Raw genomic sequence first — 25,881 nt, 5'->3', positions numbered from 1 at the left:
GACGTTTATTTTACACACAAGTCCCGAATTGTGCCAGGTTTCTATAACTGGACAGACTTGAATCGACAATTTCTTAACAATCAACGATTGTAATTGTAAATTCGACTGTCTAAGCTACGACGCCATATTTATTTTCAACGCTTACAGATAAATCTCGAGTTGTGTGAAGTTTACATAACCGAATCGACTTAATTGCCTACTAATCGTAACGATTTTATTTGTAAATTCAACAATCGAAATTACGACGTTTATTTTACAGACAAGTCCCGAATTGTGCCAGGTTTCTATAACTGGACTGACTTGAATCGACAATTTCTTAACAATCAACGATTGTAATTGTAAATTCGACTGTCTAAGCTACGACGCCGTATTTATTTTCAACGCTTACAGATAAGTCTCGAGTTGTGTGAAGTTTACATAACCGAATCGACTTGATTGCTTACTAATCGTAACGATTTTAATTGTAAATTCAACAATCGAAATTACGACGTTTATTTTACAGACAAGTCCCGTCTGAGACAAGACAATTGTGCCAAGTTTCTATAACTGGACTGACTTGAATTTACGACTTCTATTATTAATTAATGATTGTAATTGTAAATTCGACGCCACGTTTATTTTCAACGCCTACCTCGGTCGCATTGTACGACAGAAATACACGAAAGGACAACAATTTCAGGAAGTAGCTAGTTTCTTGAAAAAAAAAAAAAAAAATCAGATCAGCTAGCTCTCCGCCGCCTTTCCTCGTTGAATGTACATATTTTAACACGACCAGCGGACGACTCAGACGCTTAAATTGCTTCGTTAAAATTGTCCAAGGCGCCGTCTCCTTTTATCCCCTTCCGTCACATCGTCGATTGTTTCTCGTTTCTTCTCGTGGCCGTGGGTATAGTCGTCGCGTCGCGCGGTCCTCATTGCCGGAAGAGCGCGGATAAAGGGAGAGCATGAATAATGTAATTCGTATAATATCGGCCACAGCGCGAAGGATGGACGGTAACTGGATAGAAAACACAAGGGTGTGCAAGTTCCATGGCTTCATAAACGTGAACGAGACAACAGAGCCGGATATCGACTATTTTTCCATTCGGCTGGATTTCCCCAGTATCTTTTATTTCTTCTTTTTCTTCTTCATCTTTCTTAGTTTCTACGGACAATAAGGTAAATGTCACACAACCTGGACGTTATTTGCGAAAATTTCTATCTCATAAATCATATTTTCTCTCTCTCTCTCTCTCTCTCTCTCTCTTTCTTTCCTTTCGTTTGTTCGTTATTTTACAAAACTATTACCCAAGTAACGTGCTAAAGTGTACTGAGTGTACGTGTTCGTGGACAAGATACGAGCCAATTCAGTTCGCCGCGCTGTAAAAATTCATGTCGGACGTTGTTCGATCGTCCGATAAAACTGAAGGACCTGGGGGATAAAGGAAATTTCTTAATCGCGGCACCGTCATTGCGGAACGTTCCTGGCAGCGAAGACTTTATTGCCCCGCATTTTCAGCGGACTCGAGCAATTCGAACGTCGACGACAGCGAGAGCCCGTCCGCCAGGATACAAGCTACAATAATCCGGCCACAAAAGACAGCAAACCAAGTCAGCGATTCCTACGTAATCTGCGATTCTCAGCGCTTGTCGGGATCGTTGTTACCCCGTCGTCAGATATCTACTTACACGTTATATAACGAGGAACAACGCCGGGGCTATGTTTCACGACTATATTATATATTTGGTTAATAATTTCAATTCCCAGTTATTACTTGTCTGCTTGATCGAGATCAAGTCGGACACTGGCATTGAGATAATGTGTTCGGTTAATTTACGATCAGATGAAAAAAAAAAAAAAAAAAAAGAGAAAGAAAAATTCATTCGGTACTGATCGAACGTGCGTGCGCGTTGTCTGTGGCTTTACAGCGATATTTACTGCCATGGCGAGCTGCTGCACACCATCCAGATGGCGTCCATTTACAAAGACTCGAAAACGTTCGTCGACATGAAGATGAAATACCCGCCGAACGAAACGTTGCTCCTGTTCCGGGAGTTCATGGAACGAAACGATCACATGCCGACGAGGCATCAGATCGAGCAGTTCGTCAACGATACGTTCGATCCGGAGGGATCCGAGTTCGAGGATTGGGACCCGGACGACTGGGTCACTCGGCCCAAGTTCCTCAACAAAATCCTCGACGACGATCTACGAAAGTTCGCCGCCGATCTGAACGATATCTGGAAGATGTTGGGCCGGAAGATGAAGGACGACGTCCGGATCAACGAGGATCAATACTCGATCATTTACGTGCCGAATCCGGTGATCGTTCCCGGCGGTCGATTCCGCGAGTTTTACTACTGGGACTCGTACTGGATCGTGAAAGGGCTGCTGCTCTCGGAGATGTACAGCACCGTGAAAGGGATGTTGTCGAACTTCGTCTCGGTGGTGGACAAGATCGGCTTCATCCCAAACGGTGGTAGAATTTATTACACCATGAGATCGCAGCCGCCTATGCTGATACCGATGGTCGAGGAGTACCTGAAAACAACGCACGACTACATGTGGCTGGAAGACAATCTTCACCTTCTCGAGAAGGAGTTCGACTTTTGGATGACCAACAGGACCGTGGAGGTGGAGGTCGACGGTGTCAAGTACACTCTGGCCAGATACTACGAGGAGTCCTCGGGGCCTCGACCAGAATCCTACAAGTAAGTAAGTTGACCAGAATCTCCTACGAGACCAGTCGACTTTTCATTTTTTTTTTCCTACGAATCTCCTCTCTGTTTTTTCTTTTTTTGTTTTTTTTTTTGTTTTATCATAAAGCCACCGGTCGAAAAATTTTTTGATCAGAATGTGTTGTTTCCCTCTGGGTCGCTAAAGTTGAAAAATAAATGTCCTGTTGCAATATTAAATATATAATAAATATTATATATTTAAATAAGTAAATATATAATAAATAAATATTATAAATATTTAAATAAATAAATGTATAATAAATTAATATTATAATATTATAAATATTTAAATAAATGTATAATAAATAATTATATGTTTAAATAAGTAAATATATAATAAATAAATATTATATTATAAATATTTAAATAAATAAATGTATAATAAATAAATATTATATTATAAATATTTAAATAAGTAAATGTATAATAAATTAATATTATAATATTATAAATATTTAAATAAATAAATATATAATAAATATTATATATTTAAATAAATATATAATATAATAAAAAGCATTATAGCTACAATTATAGTGGATTTATGTTTGGAAGTACACGCTATTAAAATCTTTAAGATTCTTAAAAAAATTATATGCGTCAACAAACGATAAAAAGCTAAGAATTTTTTTAAACGAATGTCATTTCCGTGGGAAATAATTTTCATCTTCGACTTTAGCGACTCGCGATACTTTGGAAAATGACATGACTCGAACGAAAATGTTTGCTCTCTGGATACTTTAGCATCATTCATTCTTTTGTTTCTCGGATCGATTTTTACCGATCCTCCGTCGCGATCGCGCTCTAACGAGGAAATTTCTATCGACCAGAGAGGATTACATTACCAGCCAAAGTTTCCGCACCAATGAAGAGAAGGACAACTATTACGCGGAATTGAAGACTGCCGCCGAGTCCGGTTGGGATTTTTCTAGTCGATGGTTCATACTAGACGGCACGAACAAAGGTAAAAGAAATTGTTTGTCGTTTGTTTCTGACTAGCCGAAGATGAATTGAAATGTAAAATGATGGTACGAAGTTAATGCACACGGCATCGTTGTTGCCAGAAAATTCTCGAGATTTTTCTAACATATGGGCGCTTCTAGAAACTATGTCTGTAATTGTCGTGTCGCGTGTTGCACGCGCTTATCAGTGTGATATCTCGAACGAGATATCTCGGTGTCGTTTGATGTTTTTACTCGAGTGACGTCAGCTTTTGCAGGTGAAAGCGTAAATACAGTAGTATTGCCCTCGTTGCTCGACGTATTTTTCTTCTCGATGATAGATTACGCATTTCCTTTAAATTCTCTCGATTGAACAAATATCGGTTTTCCTTGTTAGGGAATTGAAATAAAAAAATATAGAGGCATTCGCACGATGTAAAGACCTACATGATATATCTATGCTTATATCGGTTTTATTTATATATATTATAATATATTATAATTTTATTAAAAAATCATACGATTGAAATTATCTGAGCTTTAATACCAATATTTATTTTATTAATAATTTAATTATTAATAAATTAATTAATAATAATTTATTTTATTAATAATTTGTTATCCATTGCTAAAAATTTTATACTTTATCGATGAAATATTTATTAAATATCTATTCTCTATTAAAGCAATTGGTGGCCATCGTCGATATTGATCTTATGAATATCCAGAACGTAATAATTACGAGATTAGTCGCGTCGCGTTGCATCGTGTTTTATCCGCGTGGTGTGGAACAACATGGCCACTCTACAAAGTTCTTCTTTAGGTAACCTGACGAACTTGAAAGCCAGATACATTATCCCCGTCGATTTGAACTCGATAATATATCGGAATGCACAGCTGCTGGCGCAGTACAACCAACGAATGGGCAACGAATCCAAGGTCGCGTACTACCGGAAAATAGCGGCAGAATGGAAAAGAGCGGTCACGGCCGTGCTGTGGCACGAGGAGGTAGGCGTCTGGCTCGACTATGACATACTGAACGACATCAAGAGAGATTACTTCTATCCGACCAACATTCTGCCGCTTTGGACCGATTGTTACGACATCGCGAAGAGGGAGGAGTATGTGTCGAAGGTGCTCAAGTATCTCGAGAAGAACCAGATCATGTTGAACCTGGGCGGCATACCGACCACGCTCGAACACTCGGGCGAACAATGGGATTACCCGAACGCTTGGCCGCCGTTGCAATATTTCGTCGTCATGTCGTTGAACAACACGGAGGACCCGTGGGCGCAGAGGCTTGCCTACGAGGTTAGCCAACGATGGGTACGCAGTAACTGGAAAGCGTTCAACGAAACGCACAGCATGTTCGAGAAGGTAAAAAAAATTGGTGGTGCATTCCTGCGAAAGAGATCGGTGGCTGACGACAGACGAGAGACCGGGATGGGGATTTGACGAGCTGAAATACGAAATATGTGAACATACAGAGAGAGATACACAAGATACTGTGTACTTTAACCACTTGCGCTGATTGCGGACCATAACGAGTGACCAAACCGTATACAATAATTCGTCGCTTTCTTCTTCAACTCCGCCGGTATGATATTCATTGGATAGAAATTATCGAGAAGTAACAAATTTATTATTTATTATTTAAAACTTTAAAAATTTATTATTTATTTTGCCTGTTTTGTTTTACTTAAATATACTTAAAACTGGGGAAATATTACAATTTTGTAATAAAAAAAATTCTCGACGTGCGTGGCACGTGATTCCGTGGCGCAAGAGGTTAAATCTGCATCTCTAAAGTTACAATTCTTTCAAATTGGTCAGTACCAATGATTCCAATCCCTTTAGCGAGATTTATAATAATTTTATCACGCATGTTCAAGACATTTCATATCTCTCTCTCTCTCTCTTTCTTTCCATTCCACCAAATTTCCAACAGTCACACCGGTGCCGTTCGAAAGAATAGCCAGACGGCGTTAATAAATGCGATTCGTACAACATCATATAGTTCATAGCTGGATCGTTTGCAATATCGTTCGATTCCGCAGTACGACGCTACGGTGTCAGGTGGTCACGGAGGTGGCGGCGAATACGAGGTCCAACTAGGCTTCGGTTGGAGTAACGGACTCATCATGGACTTGCTGGACAAGTACGGAGACAGATTAACAGCCGAGGACCGTTTTGTAATAATGCAGAGCACGGCACCGCCGCAGGTCGTCGTGTCGACCGCCGGTCAAGTGATGACCGGTATTCTCGCCCTCGTAATATCGTTAGCCGCGGGATTCATCGGGTGAGGTGAGCCTCCGTTCCTTGCATCTCGCCGCACCTTTACGTTAATTCGACACGCGGAACCATCAAGGCCGGTTCTAGGATTTCCTACGAGCATCAGACGCCACGCGTCTCCACGTATATATAACAGTCAGATTTTCGACAGCATTCTTAAGGATACTTAAGATCATGCACTTGTTCATCATCGTGTAAATGCGTACGTCTTACGTTCATAGGAAATTCCATTTTAACGTGATTTAACGTGATGAATTTTTCACCGTTTGCGTAGAGTAGTGTATCAGCAGTTATAGTTTTTGGATTATGTAACAGAAATATCTTGAACCAAAATTCATTAGTAACGAACGAATGACGGTATTTACTGACTTTGGTTTCGCTATAGAAACTTGTCACTTGTTGTTTACTCGACGCTAGTAGAAATTAATTATTTAATTAAATTTATTATTATTCATTTAATAATAAATTAAATTTATTATTAAATTATTTTATCATTAAATTCAATAAAATGAATTAAATTTATTTTATTTTATTATATGAATTTTATTAAATTTATTATCAAATTATTATTTAATAGTAAATTTTGGTTTAGAGCTTCTTTTTATTCGCGTAAATCGTAAATGGCTGAAAAATTGGTCGCAGAAATGTCAAATGCAGCAATAATACGCGTGTGGAATTAACAGCTCATCCTTCTACCTTCTGAGAATGATACATAACTCGTCTCTCCTCTTTGCTTTATGTTTCAGATATCCTTACGCACGCGGTCTGTCTGTCTATCGATCTATAGGGGAATCTTTTAGAGCGAATTTTACACAACAAGCCGTATCATTTTATCTGTTACTGTGTAGTAGTATTAATCGATCGTAAAGATCCAAGAATATCCCTGTTTGCTATCGACATACTTGTTTCCAATTGCGTTAATAGCTCGGCGACTAAAGCGGAAACGTATATTGGCTATTGTTGCAAATGGTTGCAAACGGTTTGTCAGATCATCATCTTGCCGATAATAATTTTTATTTTAATTTTAACACTAACCTCGAACAAACGAATCGAGCGATCGATCGATTGGCGATGGGCATTCCCTTCGAGGTCGTAATATCGTGATAAACGTTGTTGTTGTTGTTGTTGTTGTTGTTGTTATAGTTATACATCGCGTGCCTGCAGTAATATTCTGTGATTTTTACGCCTCTTCGCTGGCCGAGGACGCGCTTTTTCTCTACGATAACGATCTTTCGGTTCGACTCGGCTGAGCTCGCGGACACGACCGTGTCCGCATTTAAGTTCAAAGCATGGAAGAACGAAGAAATTCCGCCATATAAGTTGTTTCAGTATTATTATTATGTTTGAGTCGTGCAGTTTCAGCTCGAGGTTGCTGAAAAGCGAGGGGAAAGTTTTTTTTGAGAATCAACGGTAAGAGAAGTGAGGAAAGAAACGAGCGAGGTACCGCATGGTACACGGTGTGTTGTTTCGAATTACGCGCGTTGCATCGCTGAGATACGATGCAAACGAAATGTTGCAGATTTATCATGGACTTTGGAAAAGATATACAGTTGTTGTTGCACTAGAGAAAAATACCACGAGAAAAGATCGAGAGCGAGAAATTAGTAGCGCGGATCTTGTCTAGTCAGTTCGTGTTACATCGTGTGTATACCAAAGAGGCCTTTTTAATTCAAGAAACATCCCTGAATTCTCGCTGCTACTCGAGAAGTATTTATTTTTCTACGACCATTCCCGCGGCAACGATCTTCCTTCATTTTCCCGGAATAATCGCCACTGTTAGATTTACAGGATCTCGAAGTATTGGTCACGTAGCGTGTAAGTTCGCTTTTATGTTGCATTTGCACTTGTACGTCAGGATGATTTTTTTTTTTTTTTTGTTTGTTTTCTCGTTCTTAGGGATTTATCGTTATTATGTTTTGAATATATATTTATTTAATAAAAGATACCGAGTCAAGCGTTATCTCGCCGGTATCTCGTCTCCACGCTTATAAATTAGACGAACACGTTTCGTGATACGTAGTATAGTTTGAATCGTTCGAAATAAATAAAGTTTATCAGCAAAGTACGCATCGATTCTTGCTCGAACTTTGCGTAACCTGTCGTTGCAGGACGACGAAATGAGAAATAACAACGAGAGTAAGAGTAAGAGAGAGAAACGTCACCTGTAAGGTAAACGAGAGACTGTTTCCGATTGTTTTTCGATCAATGATACTCGGCATGCTCTATCGCCCTTTACCTAGGTTTGCCTGCCTGTGTGGTGACTCTTAAATAAAGTATATAAAGTTCAAACCAGAAACTCTACCTAACCTGTTCCTCTATGAACCCGCTAGAACAATAACCGACAACATTTTCTTCATCGTTTCTCGTTCGTTCTGTGCACTGTGAAAAAAAGAGTTGCTATCTGTCCCGTCTTTTTACTTTCGTTTCATCCTCATTCAGCAACACGACACATCGCGTATAATAAAAAGTAAATTCTGTCGGTGTTTAACAATGCATTTCAAATGCGATTCAAAGCCGATAACCTGTTGCCAGGAATAAGTTGTTTAGCTTGGAAACTAAATGTTTCTCTGGATGACAAAATTATGTCTACAAGTTGATGACTTGTTGGACACTGTATAAAATATATACGTGGTACCAACAATAGGTGGTAAAAAGCGGCTTTTTCCTTCGTCTGTTTCTGTCCTCGTTATCGTCGAGCAAATAGTGTACTCGTTCCGAGATTGGAGGAAAGAAACGACATTGAGGTTTAATCGAAACAATCGACACTGACTATCTGGGAGTTACGACGATTTTATGGCGACGTGTACGAAGCACCGGAAGTCGCGATGATAGTACTTAACGTGCGCTCGGTATATGTCGCGAGGAGGATCCTCTCGAATATATATGTCGCGGTAAACCAAACGTGAGGTAAAATGTTTCGTCGAAATCCATTAATTCACATGATCTATTTCATTGGTAAACTGAAGACGTGTTGTAAAAATTATTAATATTAAAAAATCGAAGAAACGTCTACCAGTCATTGTTTATCAGCAGAATAATACAGTTTACATGTAGCTTTGTATCTACATACAATCCCGTGATATATATATATATATATATATGTATGTATGTATGTATGTATGTATGTATGTATATATGTATATACGACACGTATACAATGACTTGTAAAAGCATTCGACCACTCATAGAAATTCTAATTTTCTATAATGGTGGCATTTTGGTAAACTTTGAAACGCACCATAAAAACATTTATTAAGATATTTATATTACAAACATATTACCTGAGCAAAAGTCAAATCAATTGAGCAGTTTATTATCAGTTAATTTAATCCTGACGTTTTTATTAAATACTAAACTTTCGCAAACAGCAAAACTGTCCCGTAACATAAATTTTCGCATTAGTTTAAAAGTATATTGTCACAACGACAGTAACGAAACTTCAGATATTTTGAACTTCAAACTATTTTAAGATATTTTAGATATTTGAACTTTTTAGATGTTAGAAACTTTTGTATCGATACGAGTATCTCACAACATCGAATTGAAAGACACACACCGACGCCACATTGACGCGTTATCGATTTACAACATTCGCTTCGTTCTCGAACAGAACGTAATGTTACGTAATGTTACGCTCAACAAAGTCGATAGCAAACTGCGGAAACGAATTTCAAACAAACATTCACTAACAAATCGATCGAATCGTTGACGATTGACAGAGGATCTCTAATCGAATCGTTTCCTACAGGATGGTGGTGTACAAGAGGCGGCACTACTACGTTCCTGGACCGTCGACGATGCCGAACAAGAGGAAAGTGATCTCGCCGAGTGGGAATCTCTATCGAAAGAGGATCGCCTACACCGAGCTGAGAGACATGAACAACGATTGACGATCGTTGCTCTTCTAGAAAAGCCGATTCGTTGTTTAAAGCGACTGGTAAACAGCACTAGGCCGCGGGAAAGGACGTCATCTGGAAGCCAGAACAGCCACCGGATTTACCGATCGCGATCGAGAATCGTGAAGAAGATGCTCGCTTTCAATTTACCTCGCCAAAGGCTAGAGAGAAGGTAGGTGAAAACGGGTAACCAACAGTCGCGTTGCGGTTTCGGATCGTCCTCGACTACGCGGAAACACTCGTTTCGCACGTTCGAATGTTTGAGAATAGTTGCGGACATCGGCTCGGTTTTCTTCGTTCGGCGAGTAGAGTCGATCGCGCGCGTGCTCTTCGTTTTTTCGCGGGGAAGGTGATACACGGTGACGACACGGTGATTTGCGCGATAACAACTCCTCGATCGGAGCGACTCTATCCAAGGCTGACGACGATGATAGACGATGGTAGTTCCGAAGACTTTTCCCGAAGGGAAACCTCTGAGAAGAAAAGAGGAGACGAGCAACGCGAAACGATTTGGAACGCGGCACAGCGCGACACTGAAAAGCCCCGGTGCGTCTCAGCTCGTCGCCCCGAGCTTCGCCGCGACTTCCGAGCCGGTGTACACTCTCGTGTTCTCCTCTCTCTCTCTCTCTCCCACTCTGCTGCCCCCCTTTATCCCTTCTCTTCCGTCGCGCGTCGCCCGGCCTAATCACAATCGCAGCGGTCCGCGAACACGCGATTTACGTGCTTTTTTGGAATTTCTCCGACGAGCGGATACCTTCGAAGTTGAGGCAAGGATGTAGAATTTAACAAACTGACGATCGAGCACGGTGGAAGAAGATCTGGGATTTTCGGAGAGAGAGAGAGAGAGAGAGAGAGAGAGCTTCTCGCGTGCACGTGCTCCTCCTGCGTGTGTTTATAGGTGAGTTTAGATAGTCGATGATCGATTCTGTAGATAAAAAGAAAAAAAAAAAATAATATTGTATTTTTGCGGATATTTTTGTATATAAAGAGATCCGTGTAGCCGCTTGCGTGTGTTTAGTGAGAGAGAACAACGCGTGCGATTCGCGTCCAATCGTTGCTAATTACTTACTCCGGGGCGATCAGCTTACGATCGGTATGAACAAGATCTTATCCGGCGTACGACCAACTACAAGATTTCGAAGAACCTGGGCGCTTTGTACATCCGTTTTCTAAGCGAGAGACCCGTCGAGTTTTACCTTACCCGTCGTCCGTTTGGAAGAGGACTTGTCGTTTCTCACCCCAATTCCACGATTCGTCCGATCCCTCCTGTAAATAATAACGCGTGCATCTGTTGTGTGTTGTTTGGAACGTGAAACGCGATCGGCCAAAGCCGTAGAACTGTTGTGTGTTTGGGTTTCTACGAACGAAATAGATGGAAAGTTCGCAGGAGCGGAGGAACGAGCTAATTAACGAATCGAAGATCGACTGGTTCGAGACTCGAGAATGCAATCTATCTCAGCCCATTGGTACACGTTGATCGATCGCGGTGGAGAAGCCTGATCCAGCATCGATCGACGATCATTGCGTTTTAATCATTTTTAAACACTGTTAGTTTTATCGTGAGCGACGCGAACATTACATGTATAGATAGTTAGATAAATAGATAGGGAATTTTGTGTTTGCGAGTGAAAATCGGCTGGAGAGACCGTGTCGAGAGTAAGATAGATCCACGATGAGAAATTCACTTGGATCGTGAGAAGAGGATGACGACGCGGTCACGTGGTGCTCTCTTGGATCGCGATCGTCCGCGCATGCGTGTTCCGTGGCCGACGAAAACTCACTCGAAAAACCTGTACATATTATTTTGCGATGAAATGAATCTATTGTTTTCGCGTTTCCTGTCTAATAGTGGAAACGGATTGCCTCGTACGTTCGGCAAGCAGGATATTAAGAAACTGTATTTGCGACTTGAAAGCAGAAAAAAGAAAAAAAAAAAAGAGAGAGAGAAGGAAACGAACGATCCCTTTTTCTTTTTCACTTTTTTCAGCTGTTTGCGTTATCGAGCTGTTCGAAAAATTCGTAGCAGCCTTTATTGTGAATTTCTGTCATTTTATCTATGGTTAATTGATACTCTTGCCTTATAAATCTACGTTCGTGAAATATTATTGATCATGTAAGGTAGAATCGTTACTTCAAATTTACATCTCAAATCGATAAATTGAATCAAAGTTCACAATATTTTGGTGATTTTCATATTAATCAGTTTTTTTTTTTTTTTTTTTTAGTTGTAACTAAAGTGTTCACTTTTACTTCCCTCGTTCACCGAATATAATTTCATTATTTTTTTTTTTTTTTTTTCGTGGTCCTATTATCAAGACTTACTTGGGAGACACGAACAAATGAAATGAATTTCTAAGAACTATTTGAAGGAATGCATTACTGTGAAGGGGATGACAAATTTTTCGTCAACATAGAGAAGTAATTAAATCTTCTTTCAATCTAACGTTGTGAATTTTCCGAGCAGCCTAGATGATAGCAAATACTTTCCATTGTGAACAACAAACATGCGATATATATCGTGATTTTTTTTTTTTTTTTTAAGTATTGGGAGGCGTTATTATTCCCAAATTAAAGGGAATCGTACGTATCGTATGCATCTTATTTAACTAACTTATCCTCTTATTTATTTATATGTCGTTCGTCCTTATGAAGCGTCACAATTCGCGCGTTTTTTCCCCCTCGTTTCACCGCGTCGAGGAAAAATCACGCTTCTGTTTTACTATTGCGCGAAATGAACGTCATCGATGGATTGCAGATATTTATGCAAATTCATTTCATCAGAATGATTAAAGAAACAGTGTCTAACAACATAAGTAGAGATTCGTTTCGTTCTGCCAAGTGCGATGAAGGTAAAAGCAATCCGAATACGTCTGCCTCGTACTTTTCGACATCTTATACACCGTTTCCTATTACGCGCGTTATGCAAATTTCTTGCACTTTAATGCTTGCATAAATGCATGAACATCCGCAATCTAGTTGTCAACGACGGTCAGTTCTCGCGACAACGAATTGAACGAGAGTCCTGATACACACTGTGTATATGTACGATACTTTGATCATTGTGATACTTGGAAATAAGTAATTACCGACGTGCCGTTATGTATTACGTTTCTTTGTCCCTTTCTTACCTTAATCTTTTCTTTTTTTTTTTTTTCCACTCCAAGCGTCTTTTGTGTTTCTTTCGTTCGCGTTTGAAGACTATAGAGGAAAAACACGATAAGTCGTATTTTCTAATTTCTTTTTTTTTTTTCACGTCAATTTCAAGAATGTTAATTGATTAATTAATTCTGCGTTACCAAAATTATCATTTCACTTAAAAAGCATTGTCCTCGTCTCAACAATAGATACTTTTGGCCAAGATTTTCTCCAATTTTTAGTTATCATTGAAATCACATTGAAATATTCGTTTTCAATCATGGAGCGATATTAAGATTCAAAGAGAGAGAGAGAGAGAGAGAAAAAAAAAGAGTACTTATCATGTTCTTTTCCTGTGATCTTCATTTTTTGACGAATCGGACCTCGCTCCCTCACATTTTCTGTTCGAACGATTCGAGTCGCGAGTGTGTGTGTGTGTAAAAGAAAATCATCGAAAGGAATCTGTTCCTATATAGATCGTACGATTGTTCCTCGTGGCTGACATCAACGCCATCGGATTGATAATCAAAAATCATCTGAACGCGAATCGAAGTATTTTTTAATTCTTATTGTTAGAGACGTGGAGGATCTCGTTGGGAGAATACTTGTATAAAATATGCTTGTGATGCGTGTTTTCCCCTGATCGACGATATGTAGCGTAGTAAACTGGGAATATTCGAAATCGGAGGGATAGCTACGACCGCGTTGAATACGTACATCCGCACAGATACGCAGATACAGGTATTGAAAGCAAAGAGTAAAAGGGAAGAAAGTATGGAAAGTAAGAAAGAAAGAAAGAAAGAAAGAAAGAAAAACAAGAGGTGTCTATGATACGCTGGCGTATCGTTTCAATGTTTTTAAGAAGATGATTGCCGAATCCGTCTCCTGTTTTCTTTCTTTCTCCCTGTATACGTGTACATGTATCCAGCAATTGTATATTTTAACAGAGTAATGCTCGTTTGGTAAATAAAGTTCAAAAGAAGAAGAAACGAAATATTAAATAAAGAGGAGATGATGACGGAGATTATTATTTTGTGTCTTGTGATCGATGACGGATGGGTGAACGCCTGCTACAACTATAACTACATATATATATAACTACATTCTGATAGATTACTTGTATTTGTTTATAATATACCACGTAACAACAAGGAGAAATACTGAATTAAACAAGGACCACCTACGTTAGGTGTATCACACACAGGCACGGAGTCACTCAACGTTTTTCGCGATTCTTTTGTTTATTGGCAAAATACGGTTTTAATACTTGTAATACGGGTAAGTTTGCATGATCTTGCTGGATCTGCTTGTACTGCTGGACGCAATGTTAAATTCGCAGTTCCTGTTCGCGAATCCAAAAGGTGACGACCAAATATTTCTTAAAAAGAAAAAAGAAGAATCCATTTCCGTAGAAAAAAACGAAAAAACAGTCATTGATAACGAAAAGGGAGAGAACGAACGCATGAATTTGAGAATGTGGTCAAACGACCGTACCGGATACGTTGCAATACACAGTATAGTACTGTAAATGACATTTTTTCAAACTTTTTTCCTTTTCGTTTCTTCAGAATACAAGATTTAAAAAAATATAGGTGATTATGAAAGATAACCGCGTCATGATACAGAACAATGAATAATTATGTTTTTGAAGCTATAACTCTTACCAAAGATTTGCATCTTCGTTCAATATAATTTATCATGTGTGTTCGCAATAATTTTAAATCAAATCGTTCTTATACAGAATATCATAAGTTAGCTTGAACTTTTGAGAAAAGGAAAAAAGATTAAATCCACAATAAGGCTGTCGTTTCGTCGCTAGATCGCTCAACTAATGTTCAACTTATGCTCACTAATTCTACTTGTGTTCAAATTTTCTAATGAAATGCACAAAAAACCGGAGTATTGATTTAAAAAAATAAAAAAGAAAAAGGAAAGAAATGTTTCTTCGTATTAATTCCTTCTCGATTAAAACGACGCTCGACACTTGCGAATCAACAAACTCACTCCAACTAATACGCTATTCTTCGCACACGAATGGACGCTACAAGTTTTAGTAAATTAAATAGTAAAGGGAAATCACTGACTCCAAGCGATAATAATACACAGACAGATACTTGAAAATTGGTACTGATATCTCTATCTGGTGATGAGCAATCGTTATTAGCTGATTAAATTATTTCGAACTGTTTATCTAGGTGTAACGTAGCGATTAACTATAAATAAAAAATAAAGAGGAAGACAAATTATCAAGTGTCTATATCAGCACTTTGGTGCGCAACAATTGTACACATACACACACGCGCACACACACACGCACATATGTATATATATATATATATATATATATATATATATATACACCCGCTCGCTCGCGCAATTAACATTTGTTTACATATGTAAAATACGTGTGCGTAGATTTGTGTACGTATACGTTTCTCTTTCTCATTCCGTCTGATTTTTTCTTTTTTTCTATTTTTTTTTTCTTTTTGTTTTCCGCTCGAGGCAAACTTGTGTCATGAGACATTATAAATATAAACGTTGCCTAATAGTAATTAAGTAATCCTAAAAATAAATATCTATCACAAAAGACGATCTATAATATAAGTGGCTTTTGCGGGTTATGGTAATTCCCGGTGTTGCAAAGTATTCGTGTTACCTTACTCTTCTCTCGACGTCACACACCTTCTTACCAATTCTTACGTCAAATATTTAGAATTAGTACTTTCTAGTTTACGTATCGCTGCTTTAACAAATGTTTTTGTAATAAATGCGGCAATGATCGAGATCGTTGCCGCTTGTACTTTCATCGCACATCTATCGTACACATCACGACTTAATTAATGTTCATGAGTCACAAATTAACAAATTGCTGTACCGTAATTTGTTATCAAATGGTTCAAACAACGTTTGATCGCGCACGATTTTTCAATTGTTCTCTTGCACGCAGTAAAGGAAAACGTTCGTGCACGGGCTACGATGAAACGATCATAAGAGAGGCATTACTTAAAATTTCCATTTCTTTAAACAGCGCAGTCTTTATTCTCCCGAATATGTCGTTCGTGGTTCGTGTACCGTAGCAATGGTGCCCCAATCACTGCATTCGTTTCCTCCTCGTTGTTCACTGAACACGTAACGATCTCTTCTGAAAATGAAAAACAGAAATAAATTTTAGAGTAAAAAGAAACAGAAAACTAGAAGATACACAGAGGACAAAAATATTTACGTACCGGGTAAACATAATTGTAACTGATCGCTACTAGGATTGGTACTGTCTCCTGTACCGCTGTCTTTGCTATGCTGAGAACTCGTTTCCAAATATATGTGTGTTTGCGTGTCTGCGACTGTAGCTGCTATAGCTGACGATGGTTGTGAATTTGTGGTCTGTGCAACAGCGTTCAATCGTCTTCTAGTTTGATAAATTATAACCACCCATACTACGGACGTGCCAACAGCGCAGCATACAACAGTGATTATTATCAAACCTAATATATCGTCCTCGTTAGGACTAGGAGCTGCAACACGCAGTATTTCTGCATACATTTTACTTTAGATTTGAGAAAACAAAAAAGGAAGAAAAGATCTAACTCGCTAGAACCTTCTTACCTGGTTTGACTGTAAGATGGGATTCACCAACGACACTACCCAATGAATTGCTCATTTCGCACTCATAGCTACCAGCATCGCTAATTTTAGTGTCGACAATTATCAGCAACTGATCTTCGGCTGTAAAGAAATGCCGTTCAGTCGCTTGCAGAGCATCTCCATTCTTGCGCCAGGATAGTTTTGGTCTGGGCATACCACTTGCCATGCACTCCAATACAATCGAACCACCAACTGTCACTTGTTTATTTTCCATTGGTTTTACGAATGACGGTGTTTCTTTTGGAAGAAAATAGAAAAAGTTACCACCATATGTGATTATTGATTTCATGCTAATCAGTTGTAATTGCATTGCGTGAAGTTGCATGATACTTACCCAGTATCGTAAGAGTAGCATTCGCAATGATTTTACCGGCAAGATTTTGCGCAGTGCACGAGTAAACGCCGCTATCGGCAGTTTTCACATCGACGATGAACAGTACATCGTCAGTAGGCATCATGTGCATTCGTCTTTCTCTTGCCGCTGGGAAGTCGTTACCACCATCTTTTTGCCACGCTATTTGCGGCGATGGTTGCCCTTCCGCCGAACACTCGAGTCGAGCAGTGTTGCCAGCGGCTATACGTATGTCGTGTGGAATTTTTGAAAAAGATGGATAAACTGTAAACGGAAAAAGAACTTATTAGTAGTATTGCTAACACGCTGTAATTAAAGTTCAACAAAAACTTACTTATAATGTTTAATTTTGCTTTAGTAGAATATGTCGTCCCATAAGTGTTGGACACCATACACTGATATTTTCCAGCATTTTCATTAGTAACATTAACAAGATGTAAAATAGAAGTTGCCACTGTTACACCGTTCTCTACAGAGGTGTTTATTTGTAGACTGGTATCATTCATTTCAACGTTACCATGCTTCCAGGTAAAATGTAATGGCGCACTGGCAGTACTCGTTGCTCGACAAACTAGCGTTACGTTATTGCCTTTAACGCCCATTTGACTTTTAGGTTCTTCGGTAATCCTTGGTTTTGGATATTCGTCTAATCGTCATATTCGTACAAAATCTTATTAGTAATTAATCTATGATAAAGTTAGGTCCGAGTTCTAATTTAAAGCGTCATACTAACCACATGTAAAATTTTTATGATGAAGTTGAATCAACGACATTCCTTGTAGCCAATGTGGAAATCCGCAATAAACTTCCGTGTCACTGTAGCTGTGTTCACGTAACCACATACTTAACCATTGCAAGCCACAATCACAAACTAAAGCTTCTAAACACACAAGGAAAGATGATGCAAATATTTTTGATTAGTCGTTTCCATTTATGTCATATCACAAAAATACACGTTTTACATTCGTACGTACTTGTATTCATTCTCAATCTCGTTAGACTAGTCATTGAAATGAATGCATTTTCCTGGATACTCGTTACATTGTTCCCACTTAAATCGAGTTCAGTTACACTATTTAATCCAGTAAAGACATTCTTGTTTACCGATTTTATTTTATTGTGTGCTAATCCTAGTTTCCATAATTGTCCAAGTGAACTGAAGGCACTGTTAATATCTTCCACCATATATGAAATTTTATTGAAGTTCAATTCCCTTTAATAAAAAAATACATTAGATAAAGAACTTATGGAAATTCCAATTTTCGTATCGTTCATTCCATAAATACATACAATATTTGCAAATTAGGAGTAAAAGAAAATGCACCATCTGAAATATAAATGATTTGATTGTGATCCAGTTTGAGTTTTTCCAGTTTTTCCAAAAATTCGAAAGTATCTCTTTCAATACTCGTCATTTCGTTGTGTGATAAATCTCTGCAAACAAATTCTTACTTAATATAATCGAATGTACTACATTTTGAATTTCTTAATCCAATTATTATTTGTATATGTCACAGGATGAAAATATTACTAACAACTCTACGATCTCTTTGCATCTGTCCCATGCTTGCATTTCAATGGTGTGTATTCGATTGTGTGATAATGTGAACTTTTGTAAATGCTCTAAGCCAAAAAGACCACCTTTTCTCACTGTGGTCAACAAGTTAAAGTCAAGTTGTAGAATCGTTAAATTTCCAAGTGGCCAAAAGGCACCATCATGTAGCGTTTCAATCTTATTTCTCTTTAAACGCAATTCTTTCAAATTTTTTAAGCCTGTAAGGCTAAGGCCTTGAATTATTTGCAATTCGTTTCTATTTACTTCTCTGTAAAAAGAATATCGTATTTTTGTTATTGTTGCGATCACAAGCACCAACGAGTGGTAAAAAAATCACGAAACGAGATTCCTTACAATATACGCAATTTTTTCAAATTCGTAAAAAGATCTTTCAGTTGAGTCAAGTGATTTTTATTCAAACGTAATTCCTCCAAGTATGTTAGATTACCTAAACTTCCATTTTCAATTATCCTTATTTGATTCATGTTTAAGTTTCTGCAAGAAAAGTAGAAAAACGAAAGTTCTCATGTTGCGATTATTGTTACAAAACAACATGTAAATTGTATAAATAAATAGTTACATACAAATGTGTAAGGCAATTTGGTGCAAGAAAAGACCCGTTTCGAATAACGTTTATTTTATTCCCACTAATGTCCAAATTTTGTAGTCGTTGCAGCGTGAGTAAAGCAGTCCCATTTATATCGGTAATTAAATTATGGGCTCTATAAATCAAAATATCACTTGTTTTTATATTGCAAAAGCAAAAATTGTGCTTACATTTACAATCAATTACATTCAGTGATATAAACAATATACTTACAACGCAAGGTGCGTTATATTCTTGACAAAGAACATATCTGGCACTTCTGTTAATTGATTTTTATTTATTTTAAGCCCTTGTAAATATGCATCTTTTGATAGAACAATTGTAAAATTATCTCCAAGCTTGTTGGCACTAAGATCCCTTAAATGATTGCCAGACAAAATATTAGCATATAGACAATTTAAAGCAGTCTTGTTGAAAATGTTTGTTAGTTATTAGTTAAAATAATATTACTGCAAAGGCTACTCACAATTCCTTTAGTTTAGTTAAATGTAATAATACATCAGGCTCCAAGCTAGCGATGTTGTTCTCCCTCAACTCTCTGCAAAGAGAAATAATATTCTTGGCGTTATATTTATTCTTTTATTTCTCTTTTTTTTCTTACTTTAATAAAAAAATATTATATACTTAATACATTTATTATCTTTAGTTCTCCATAATATTTATATACATATCTATAAACACAATTGCCAGTGATAGATAATAAGTGGTCTTAAAACAATTAAAGATAAGGATTTTTACTTCAATCTTGATTTCCTTGACTTTAGACACTATTCTCTAAACACAGCTTCAAACGTCAATGCATATTGCTGCACACAGTTTAAAATCCTTGCCAACATATTTGGAAATAAAAACCTGTTTTCAGCATGAAGTCTTTCCATTTTTGGAATAAAATCACACATATGTCTTGCTAATACTATTTCAGTTTATTTAAGTACAAAGCCTATTTTGACTGCTCTAACACAGCTCAACTATTTAACAAATATTCTTATTATTATTAGTATTATTATTACGACCATATGATTTTAATATCATATATCTTTAACTTATTTAACAAATTATTCTAAATGGAATCTTACTGGGGAAATAGTTCTAAAATTATTTGTCATGTATAAGTTAATAACAAGAATACAAAGGCTACAATATATAGGATATAGTATGTAAATACCATAATAGTATGTTATACATGTAATACATAATGAATGAATAAGAATATTTACAAAAACAGGAGTATCTATAGGATAACAAGAAAAAAAGTATTTATTCTCATTTAATTCATAAAACCAACCTTGTTAATATTTTTGTTACAAATTCATGATACACTATCTTATCTGGCTAGATCATATTACATTGCATATACACACACGTATAGCTTTCACTGTAAATCTTAATGATAACTGTTATAAATGTAACTCGTAGGATTACTATTGAGAAAAAAATAAGAAAGAAAAAATGAACTTGTATGATTTTTCAAATGATAATCAACAACATTGAGACGAAAAGGCGGATGAATTTTCAAAGATGAATCGAGTGGAATTATCCGCGAAATGTGTAAGACGTCGTCTCGTGACGATGCACTGTTGTCCCCTAATAGAATAACGAGCGATTATTTACTTACAAGATCTCTGTCCATGGTGGTAGTTCGCTGGGTGCCCCGATCAATTGCAAGCTACTGCAGTCAACCACGTTCCCAAGGCACGAACACTCGACAGGACACTGATTATCCTTCGCGATATCGTACATTATCCCGTCGGCTTTCGTAAAGTTCGGCGAGGCTGCGAGCAACACCGATAATGCAACAGTCATCCATTTGTATCTCTGCGCAAGTCGAGGCTCAAGAGAAACTTGCCTCGTACTCGACATCGTACGCACCGTCGTATCCTTCCGCTTAAAATTTATTTCGTAACTGTACATCGCGCGCCGACGATTTTCCCCATAGCTGTTCGCTGAACAACGACGACATTCCTCGCGAGAGCATTACAGTAACAATAAAAATGCCTGTGTCCCATCGATTGAAAACAAACTCGTCTCTCTCAAAAACGCTTCGGCCCACACACCATGATGACGCCCACGGACCGATGCCGAGACTCCCTCACTGATTGCGCGATGCCATTCTCTCTCTCTCTCTCTCTCTGTTGCGTCTCCTGCAACGCTCCAACCTCTATGTCACTAGAAATTTAATCACTAGCTAGTAACGTATTCCACGTTCAATAGCAAGTATACACATACACCGAGAAAGTACTGAAAATATATATAAACATATTTTCGAATGTACTTTCGAATTTTTCGATAAAAAGGTACGAATGGCATGCAAATATTATAAAAACAAATTAACATGTACGTACGAAGCAAGTTTAAAATATTTGAAACCTCTAGCGTCTCCAAAATGAAAAAATTAAATAATTAATAGTACAATACACGTATGAAACGTAAGAATGAATTTATTTTCAGCATAAACATACTCTAGCTTAATCTTTGGTATGTATTTGTGTGCTTTTGTTCCTTATAATTTTAGCCAAATCTCTTGGGATCAACTCTAGATTTATTATGAAAATAGAGTGATATCCGTTTGAAATAAGGACAGGTGTTGTTAAAGAAGTCATCGGTTGTTACTAAATATTTATATTTGTATTATCATTATCATTATTACTCACTCTCTATCTGTATATTTATATCTTGTCAATAAATCACTATTTCACAGCATCACTTACTTTTCTCCCAAACAAATCATTAACATTACACATGAAGCTTCCATGAAACATTAAAATATTTTTGTCCAAGTAGGAAATGTATATATACGCATATATGTATTCTTAAAAGAATATATACATTTATATTTCTTATATGAAATCGATCGTTCAAATTCTTTGTTAACATTATGCATCGAAAAAACTATCATAACTGTTGCAGTTTCTTTTTTTCATTTCATCACGAAAATTTTATTTACGGGCTTTAAGCCCACGTGGAAATTTGAATTAAATAACCGTGCAATTATTTTGCTCAAGTTACGATTATATCGAACTGGAATAGATCAAGTTTAAAGTAGTTCATACAAATTACGTTCTTCCATTTGTAGTTGAAATTGTATTTTGAATTTTATAATAATTCAACAGAGTCCCAAAATGTATATCCTTGAACATTTTTTATAAAAATAAAGAATGAATTTCTTATGCGTAGATATCTACTACAATTGTATGATCACTGACAGCAATGAAGGTCAGTGATAAAACGTTTAATTAACTGAACAAGACGTTGATAATTGCATTGTCATTGCTTATGACAAAAGCACCAATACTAATATGTATAATGCTCGCTATGTCGTATAAAAATTTTGCCAACAGAGCCTAATTAACATAAGCTTTTAATAATTTGAATGTAATATAACAACTATGTCCACATAAGAACATACTAAATGATATCCAGTGGATAGTACAGTAAACATAAAATCCAAACAGCTCGTTTTTTATGTAAAATAATTTGAAATACAGATAAGAAGCAAATACTTTTTGTTTTACAATTTCTTCAGCTACAATACGCACTATTTTCATCAGAGATTCACATCCTAAGACCAGGTCACATCAAAATAAGAGATATTATATTTAAAAATAATAAGATTAATTTTATATGCCACAAAATATGTTCCGAAAATAGGTTTTCAGTATTTGGAAATATGAAACCATCGTAAATATGGTTGAAAATATACATAGTATAATATTTTTTTCTGGTACATATTACTTATGATATTCACAATGCATACAATTGTCTATGACTACTTGACCGAATCATCAAAGTCAAATAGATGCTACTCTTCGTTCAACTCAAAATATTTTCAGCAAGATCTTACGTATTTTGGTTGCTCCATTTACTCGAGCGTAAAACAGAGAGATCTTTTGCAGCCATAGGAAAAAAGCTACGTTGGATTTAGCAGAAAATTAAGAACTATGGCGATTACTTTTTGATCGTAAATACACTTTACTTTTTTTCAATGATCCACGTGCAGAACATTACCCTGTAAGAGGGAATGACCTATGTAGAAGACATTTGTAACTCTTTATAATACAAGTATTATTATTACTTAGCATGCGAGCAGGTATGTTGAATACAATGGCAAATACAATCGACCATTAACAAGAAAAGGCCCCTTTGCTAGTTAGAAGCCATTATATGTAGTAATAAAATTAACGGATTTTTTTTTCAATTGTTCTGTTCAGCACAATAATATTGTTTGATTACCGATTAGCTATTCCATTTTCCACTTCCATGGTGTTAAGTGGTTGGATGATATGAACTAATCAATGCTGCATCTACTGGCTCCATGCACGATGGACATGTCAAGGAACGCAGCAACCAATCGTCGATACATACAGCATGATACGTGTGCATACAGGGTAAATAACGCACTTCTTCACCCACTTGGAGCTCCATCATACATATCACGCATTCTCCTTTCTTAGTTCCGTCGTACTCTCTCATAGGCAAATGTTGAATAAGTCCAATGCGTTTTGCTATTCTAACTTGTTGTTCTTCTTCAGTACCTGGTCCTAGATTAACACCGATGCCAATTTGTTGAAGGTGAAGTTCTCTTGTGAAAACTGGCGCATATGAAAAGGTAACTGCTTCCTGTGGAATCAAGTTTTGTTGAATACAGTAACTAGATATTTATGTCAATAGCTGTTATTAACTGTACGAGCAACAAAAATTTGTCAAAAATTCAATTTAACATTATCTAACGTGACAAAAATCGGACGTTATTGTCACTTGTCTGTGTATCTCAATTGCATCTTATTACAAGAGATATTCGCGTCGTTAAAAATAGAAATCAAAGAAATCGAACGAGTAGATAGTCGCGAACAATAGGGATAGAGGAACGGGCGACGGGATATCGTGACTGATCGAAGCATAGTAAGAAATGAGAATTACATTGTTAGGTATCGGAGGTCCAAGGCCTTCTTGCAAAGAGCCGCTAGTTAACGTAGGAGGATCAGAATTATTACTCAGCAAAGTGGTATTGTCCTGTTGACCGCTTCCAGCGCGTTTCAAGCAATTTCCCATTTTGGTGGAACGTCGGCTCTGACTCTGCGTTTCTCGGGCAGCGTGGTCTCTCCTTTCTTTTGAATCCCAACGTCGCGATTAAACATTCGCGATTGCTTCGACGTGGGATATCTCGAGGCCTGTCCCCATCATAAGTCCCTTGTTTCGCCGCCTCGATGCACGTAACGAAGCCTGTCTCGGTCTTCGAACGAGATGACAGCTCGTATCTCGGCTGGAATGTCTCGTGCACAGAATCTCTCTACTACCAAAACATCTTCCGTCGTCGCATACCCATGCCACAGCTGAGCGCCCGACGCATCCGACGAGACGTAACAAGACGGGGGGTGAAAAAAAAAACAGGCCAGTTTAGTCACAGGTTGTGAAAAAAACACTTTTCACATCCCTCGCGCGACGTTCTTTAAACGTTTAGTACACACCGTTGCTTTCATCCTACTGCGTAGAAGATACCTCACCGTGATTCGTCGTTGCGACTGTGTCGCATTTTCCAACGTCCAATCACCGATCGAAGACACCGCGCGGACACGAAGATTTCACCCGAAGTGTCACTACAAGAGGGAGGGCACCTCTTTCCGTAGTGTTACGTACATTCCGTTCGAAAGACACTCGGCAACTAACCTACGATTGGCCTGACTCGTCACGGAACGAAGCTCTGTTTATGCACTGTGCATTCAGCTTAAATCAACATGCAGTTACATGCATATGATGATTTAGTTTAAAAATCAACGTTGATGATCACGCTTTCCTTCAATTTCAGTTGTTTCCCATGATCTTTCGAAAATACGTTGACTGATACTATATAACAAAGTACACACTGATCACATGACTAACGAATTCGAATAGATATATTGACAGTAGAATATAACACAATGCAAAGTCCGCGTAGAGACAACACGAGGTACAAGATTGGATACACGAACGTTGCTCGACTGACACTGTTCGTACATCTTCGTTCGTTTCCGCCTCTATTCGTTCGTTCTCGACATTTTCCGTATGCATTGACGTCATCTGATGTTCGGCCGTTTTAAAGAAAAGCACGGAAGTTGAAAATTCGAAGAATTGGATTTGTTTTACTATGCAAAGATGATTGTTTATCGTTCCCTTATCATACCCTTTGGCGACCTTGCACGCTGATATCTCGAATGGTTCGTAACTTGCAATTTCATTCAACGATTATATTCGATTACTTCAGACTTCCGTTTCGCAATAAATATGCACATTCGAAAATATGTATAATGTTCGAAAGTGTGCTAGCTTCACTTAGCAGGTATGATTTACACATTTGTTCTTTGTTACATGATCTTTAATTTAGACTTCAACGATTGATGATTTTATAATACGGAGACGAATACAGATAGCCGAAGCGGATTTCTTTCGAGGCAACATTATAATCTTAACGAGAATATTAGAGTTCGAAATAATGCTAGGAGCATATACATACTTGTTGCATTGTTAAGGATGCTGAATAAAATAGAATAAAATAGAATAAACTAGAATAGAATAAAATATAAAATAAATAAATATAATAATATAATAAATATAATAATGAAATAAAATATAAAATATACAGATAAGTATACAGATAAAACGATAGTCGTATCGTTCATTCCGTAGATAACGAAAATTTGTAACGAAATAATATTGTTGCGAGTAATAAATATTCATAAGAATTTTAGATGCCTGGGAGAGATGTCTTT

The 25,881-nt window shown here is 37.4% G+C and overlaps 3 protein-coding genes across 5 annotated transcripts; 1 reads left to right on the top strand and 2 right to left on the bottom strand.

Moving 5' to 3' along the window:
* Positions 1–1,872: 1,872 nt before the first annotated feature.
* Positions 1,873–13,964, top strand: LOC122533898 (trehalase). 2 transcript variants are annotated; one of them, XM_043664041.1, is made up of 5 exons: positions 1,873–2,691; positions 3,549–3,682; positions 4,483–5,036; positions 5,717–5,958; positions 9,700–13,964. In XM_043664041.1, exons 1-5 carry the CDS (start codon positions 1,949–1,951, stop codon positions 9,839–9,841), a joined length of 1,815 nt encoding a protein of 604 aa, XP_043519976.1. In that variant the 5' UTR covers positions 1,873–1,948; the 3' UTR covers positions 9,842–13,964. The 2 variants fall into 2 exon arrangements, with proteins under 2 accessions (XP_043519976.1, XP_043519977.1); XM_043664042.1 differs by lacking the exon at positions 9,700–13,964 and adding an exon at positions 6,698–8,247 and having other exon boundaries at positions 1,874–2,691; positions 5,717–5,963.
* Positions 13,965–14,773: 809 nt separating this feature from the next.
* LOC122533897 (leucine-rich repeats and immunoglobulin-like domains protein 3) lies at positions 14,774–21,381 on the bottom strand. Of its 2 annotated transcripts, none has more exons than XM_043664040.1 (14): positions 20,754–21,381; positions 19,605–19,676; positions 19,352–19,495; positions 19,116–19,253; positions 18,886–19,026; positions 18,512–18,799; positions 18,267–18,410; positions 17,951–18,189; positions 17,710–17,856; positions 17,311–17,622; positions 16,959–17,240; positions 16,586–16,861; positions 16,210–16,494; positions 14,774–16,124 (listed from the first exon to the last, which is right to left on the bottom strand). In XM_043664040.1, exons 1-14 carry the CDS (start codon positions 21,047–21,049, stop codon positions 16,003–16,005), a joined length of 2,886 nt encoding a protein of 961 aa, XP_043519975.1. In that variant the 5' UTR covers positions 21,050–21,381; the 3' UTR covers positions 14,774–16,002. The 2 variants fall into 2 exon arrangements, with proteins under 2 accessions (XP_043519975.1, XP_043519974.1); XM_043664039.1 differs by having other exon boundaries at positions 16,210–16,512; positions 20,754–21,380.
* A 676-nt stretch (positions 21,382–22,057) lies between these two features.
* LOC122533900 (RING finger protein 11-like) lies at positions 22,058–24,918 on the bottom strand. Its single transcript, XM_043664043.1, has 2 exons — positions 24,056–24,918; positions 22,058–23,755 (listed from the first exon to the last, which is right to left on the bottom strand). Exons 1-2 carry the CDS (start codon positions 24,185–24,187, stop codon positions 23,402–23,404), a joined length of 486 nt encoding a protein of 161 aa, XP_043519978.1. The 5' UTR covers positions 24,188–24,918; the 3' UTR covers positions 22,058–23,401.
* Between the last annotated feature and the right edge of the window lie 963 nt (positions 24,919–25,881).

The sequence above is a fragment of the Frieseomelitta varia genome, unplaced genomic scaffold, assembly GCF_011392965.1.
Source record: "Frieseomelitta varia isolate USP_RPSP 00005682 unplaced genomic scaffold, Fvar_1.2 scaffold_560, whole genome shotgun sequence".
NCBI classification, from domain to species: Eukaryota; Metazoa; Arthropoda; class Insecta; order Hymenoptera; family Apidae; genus Frieseomelitta; species Frieseomelitta varia.
This window is presented reverse-complemented; position numbering and strand designations above follow the sequence as displayed.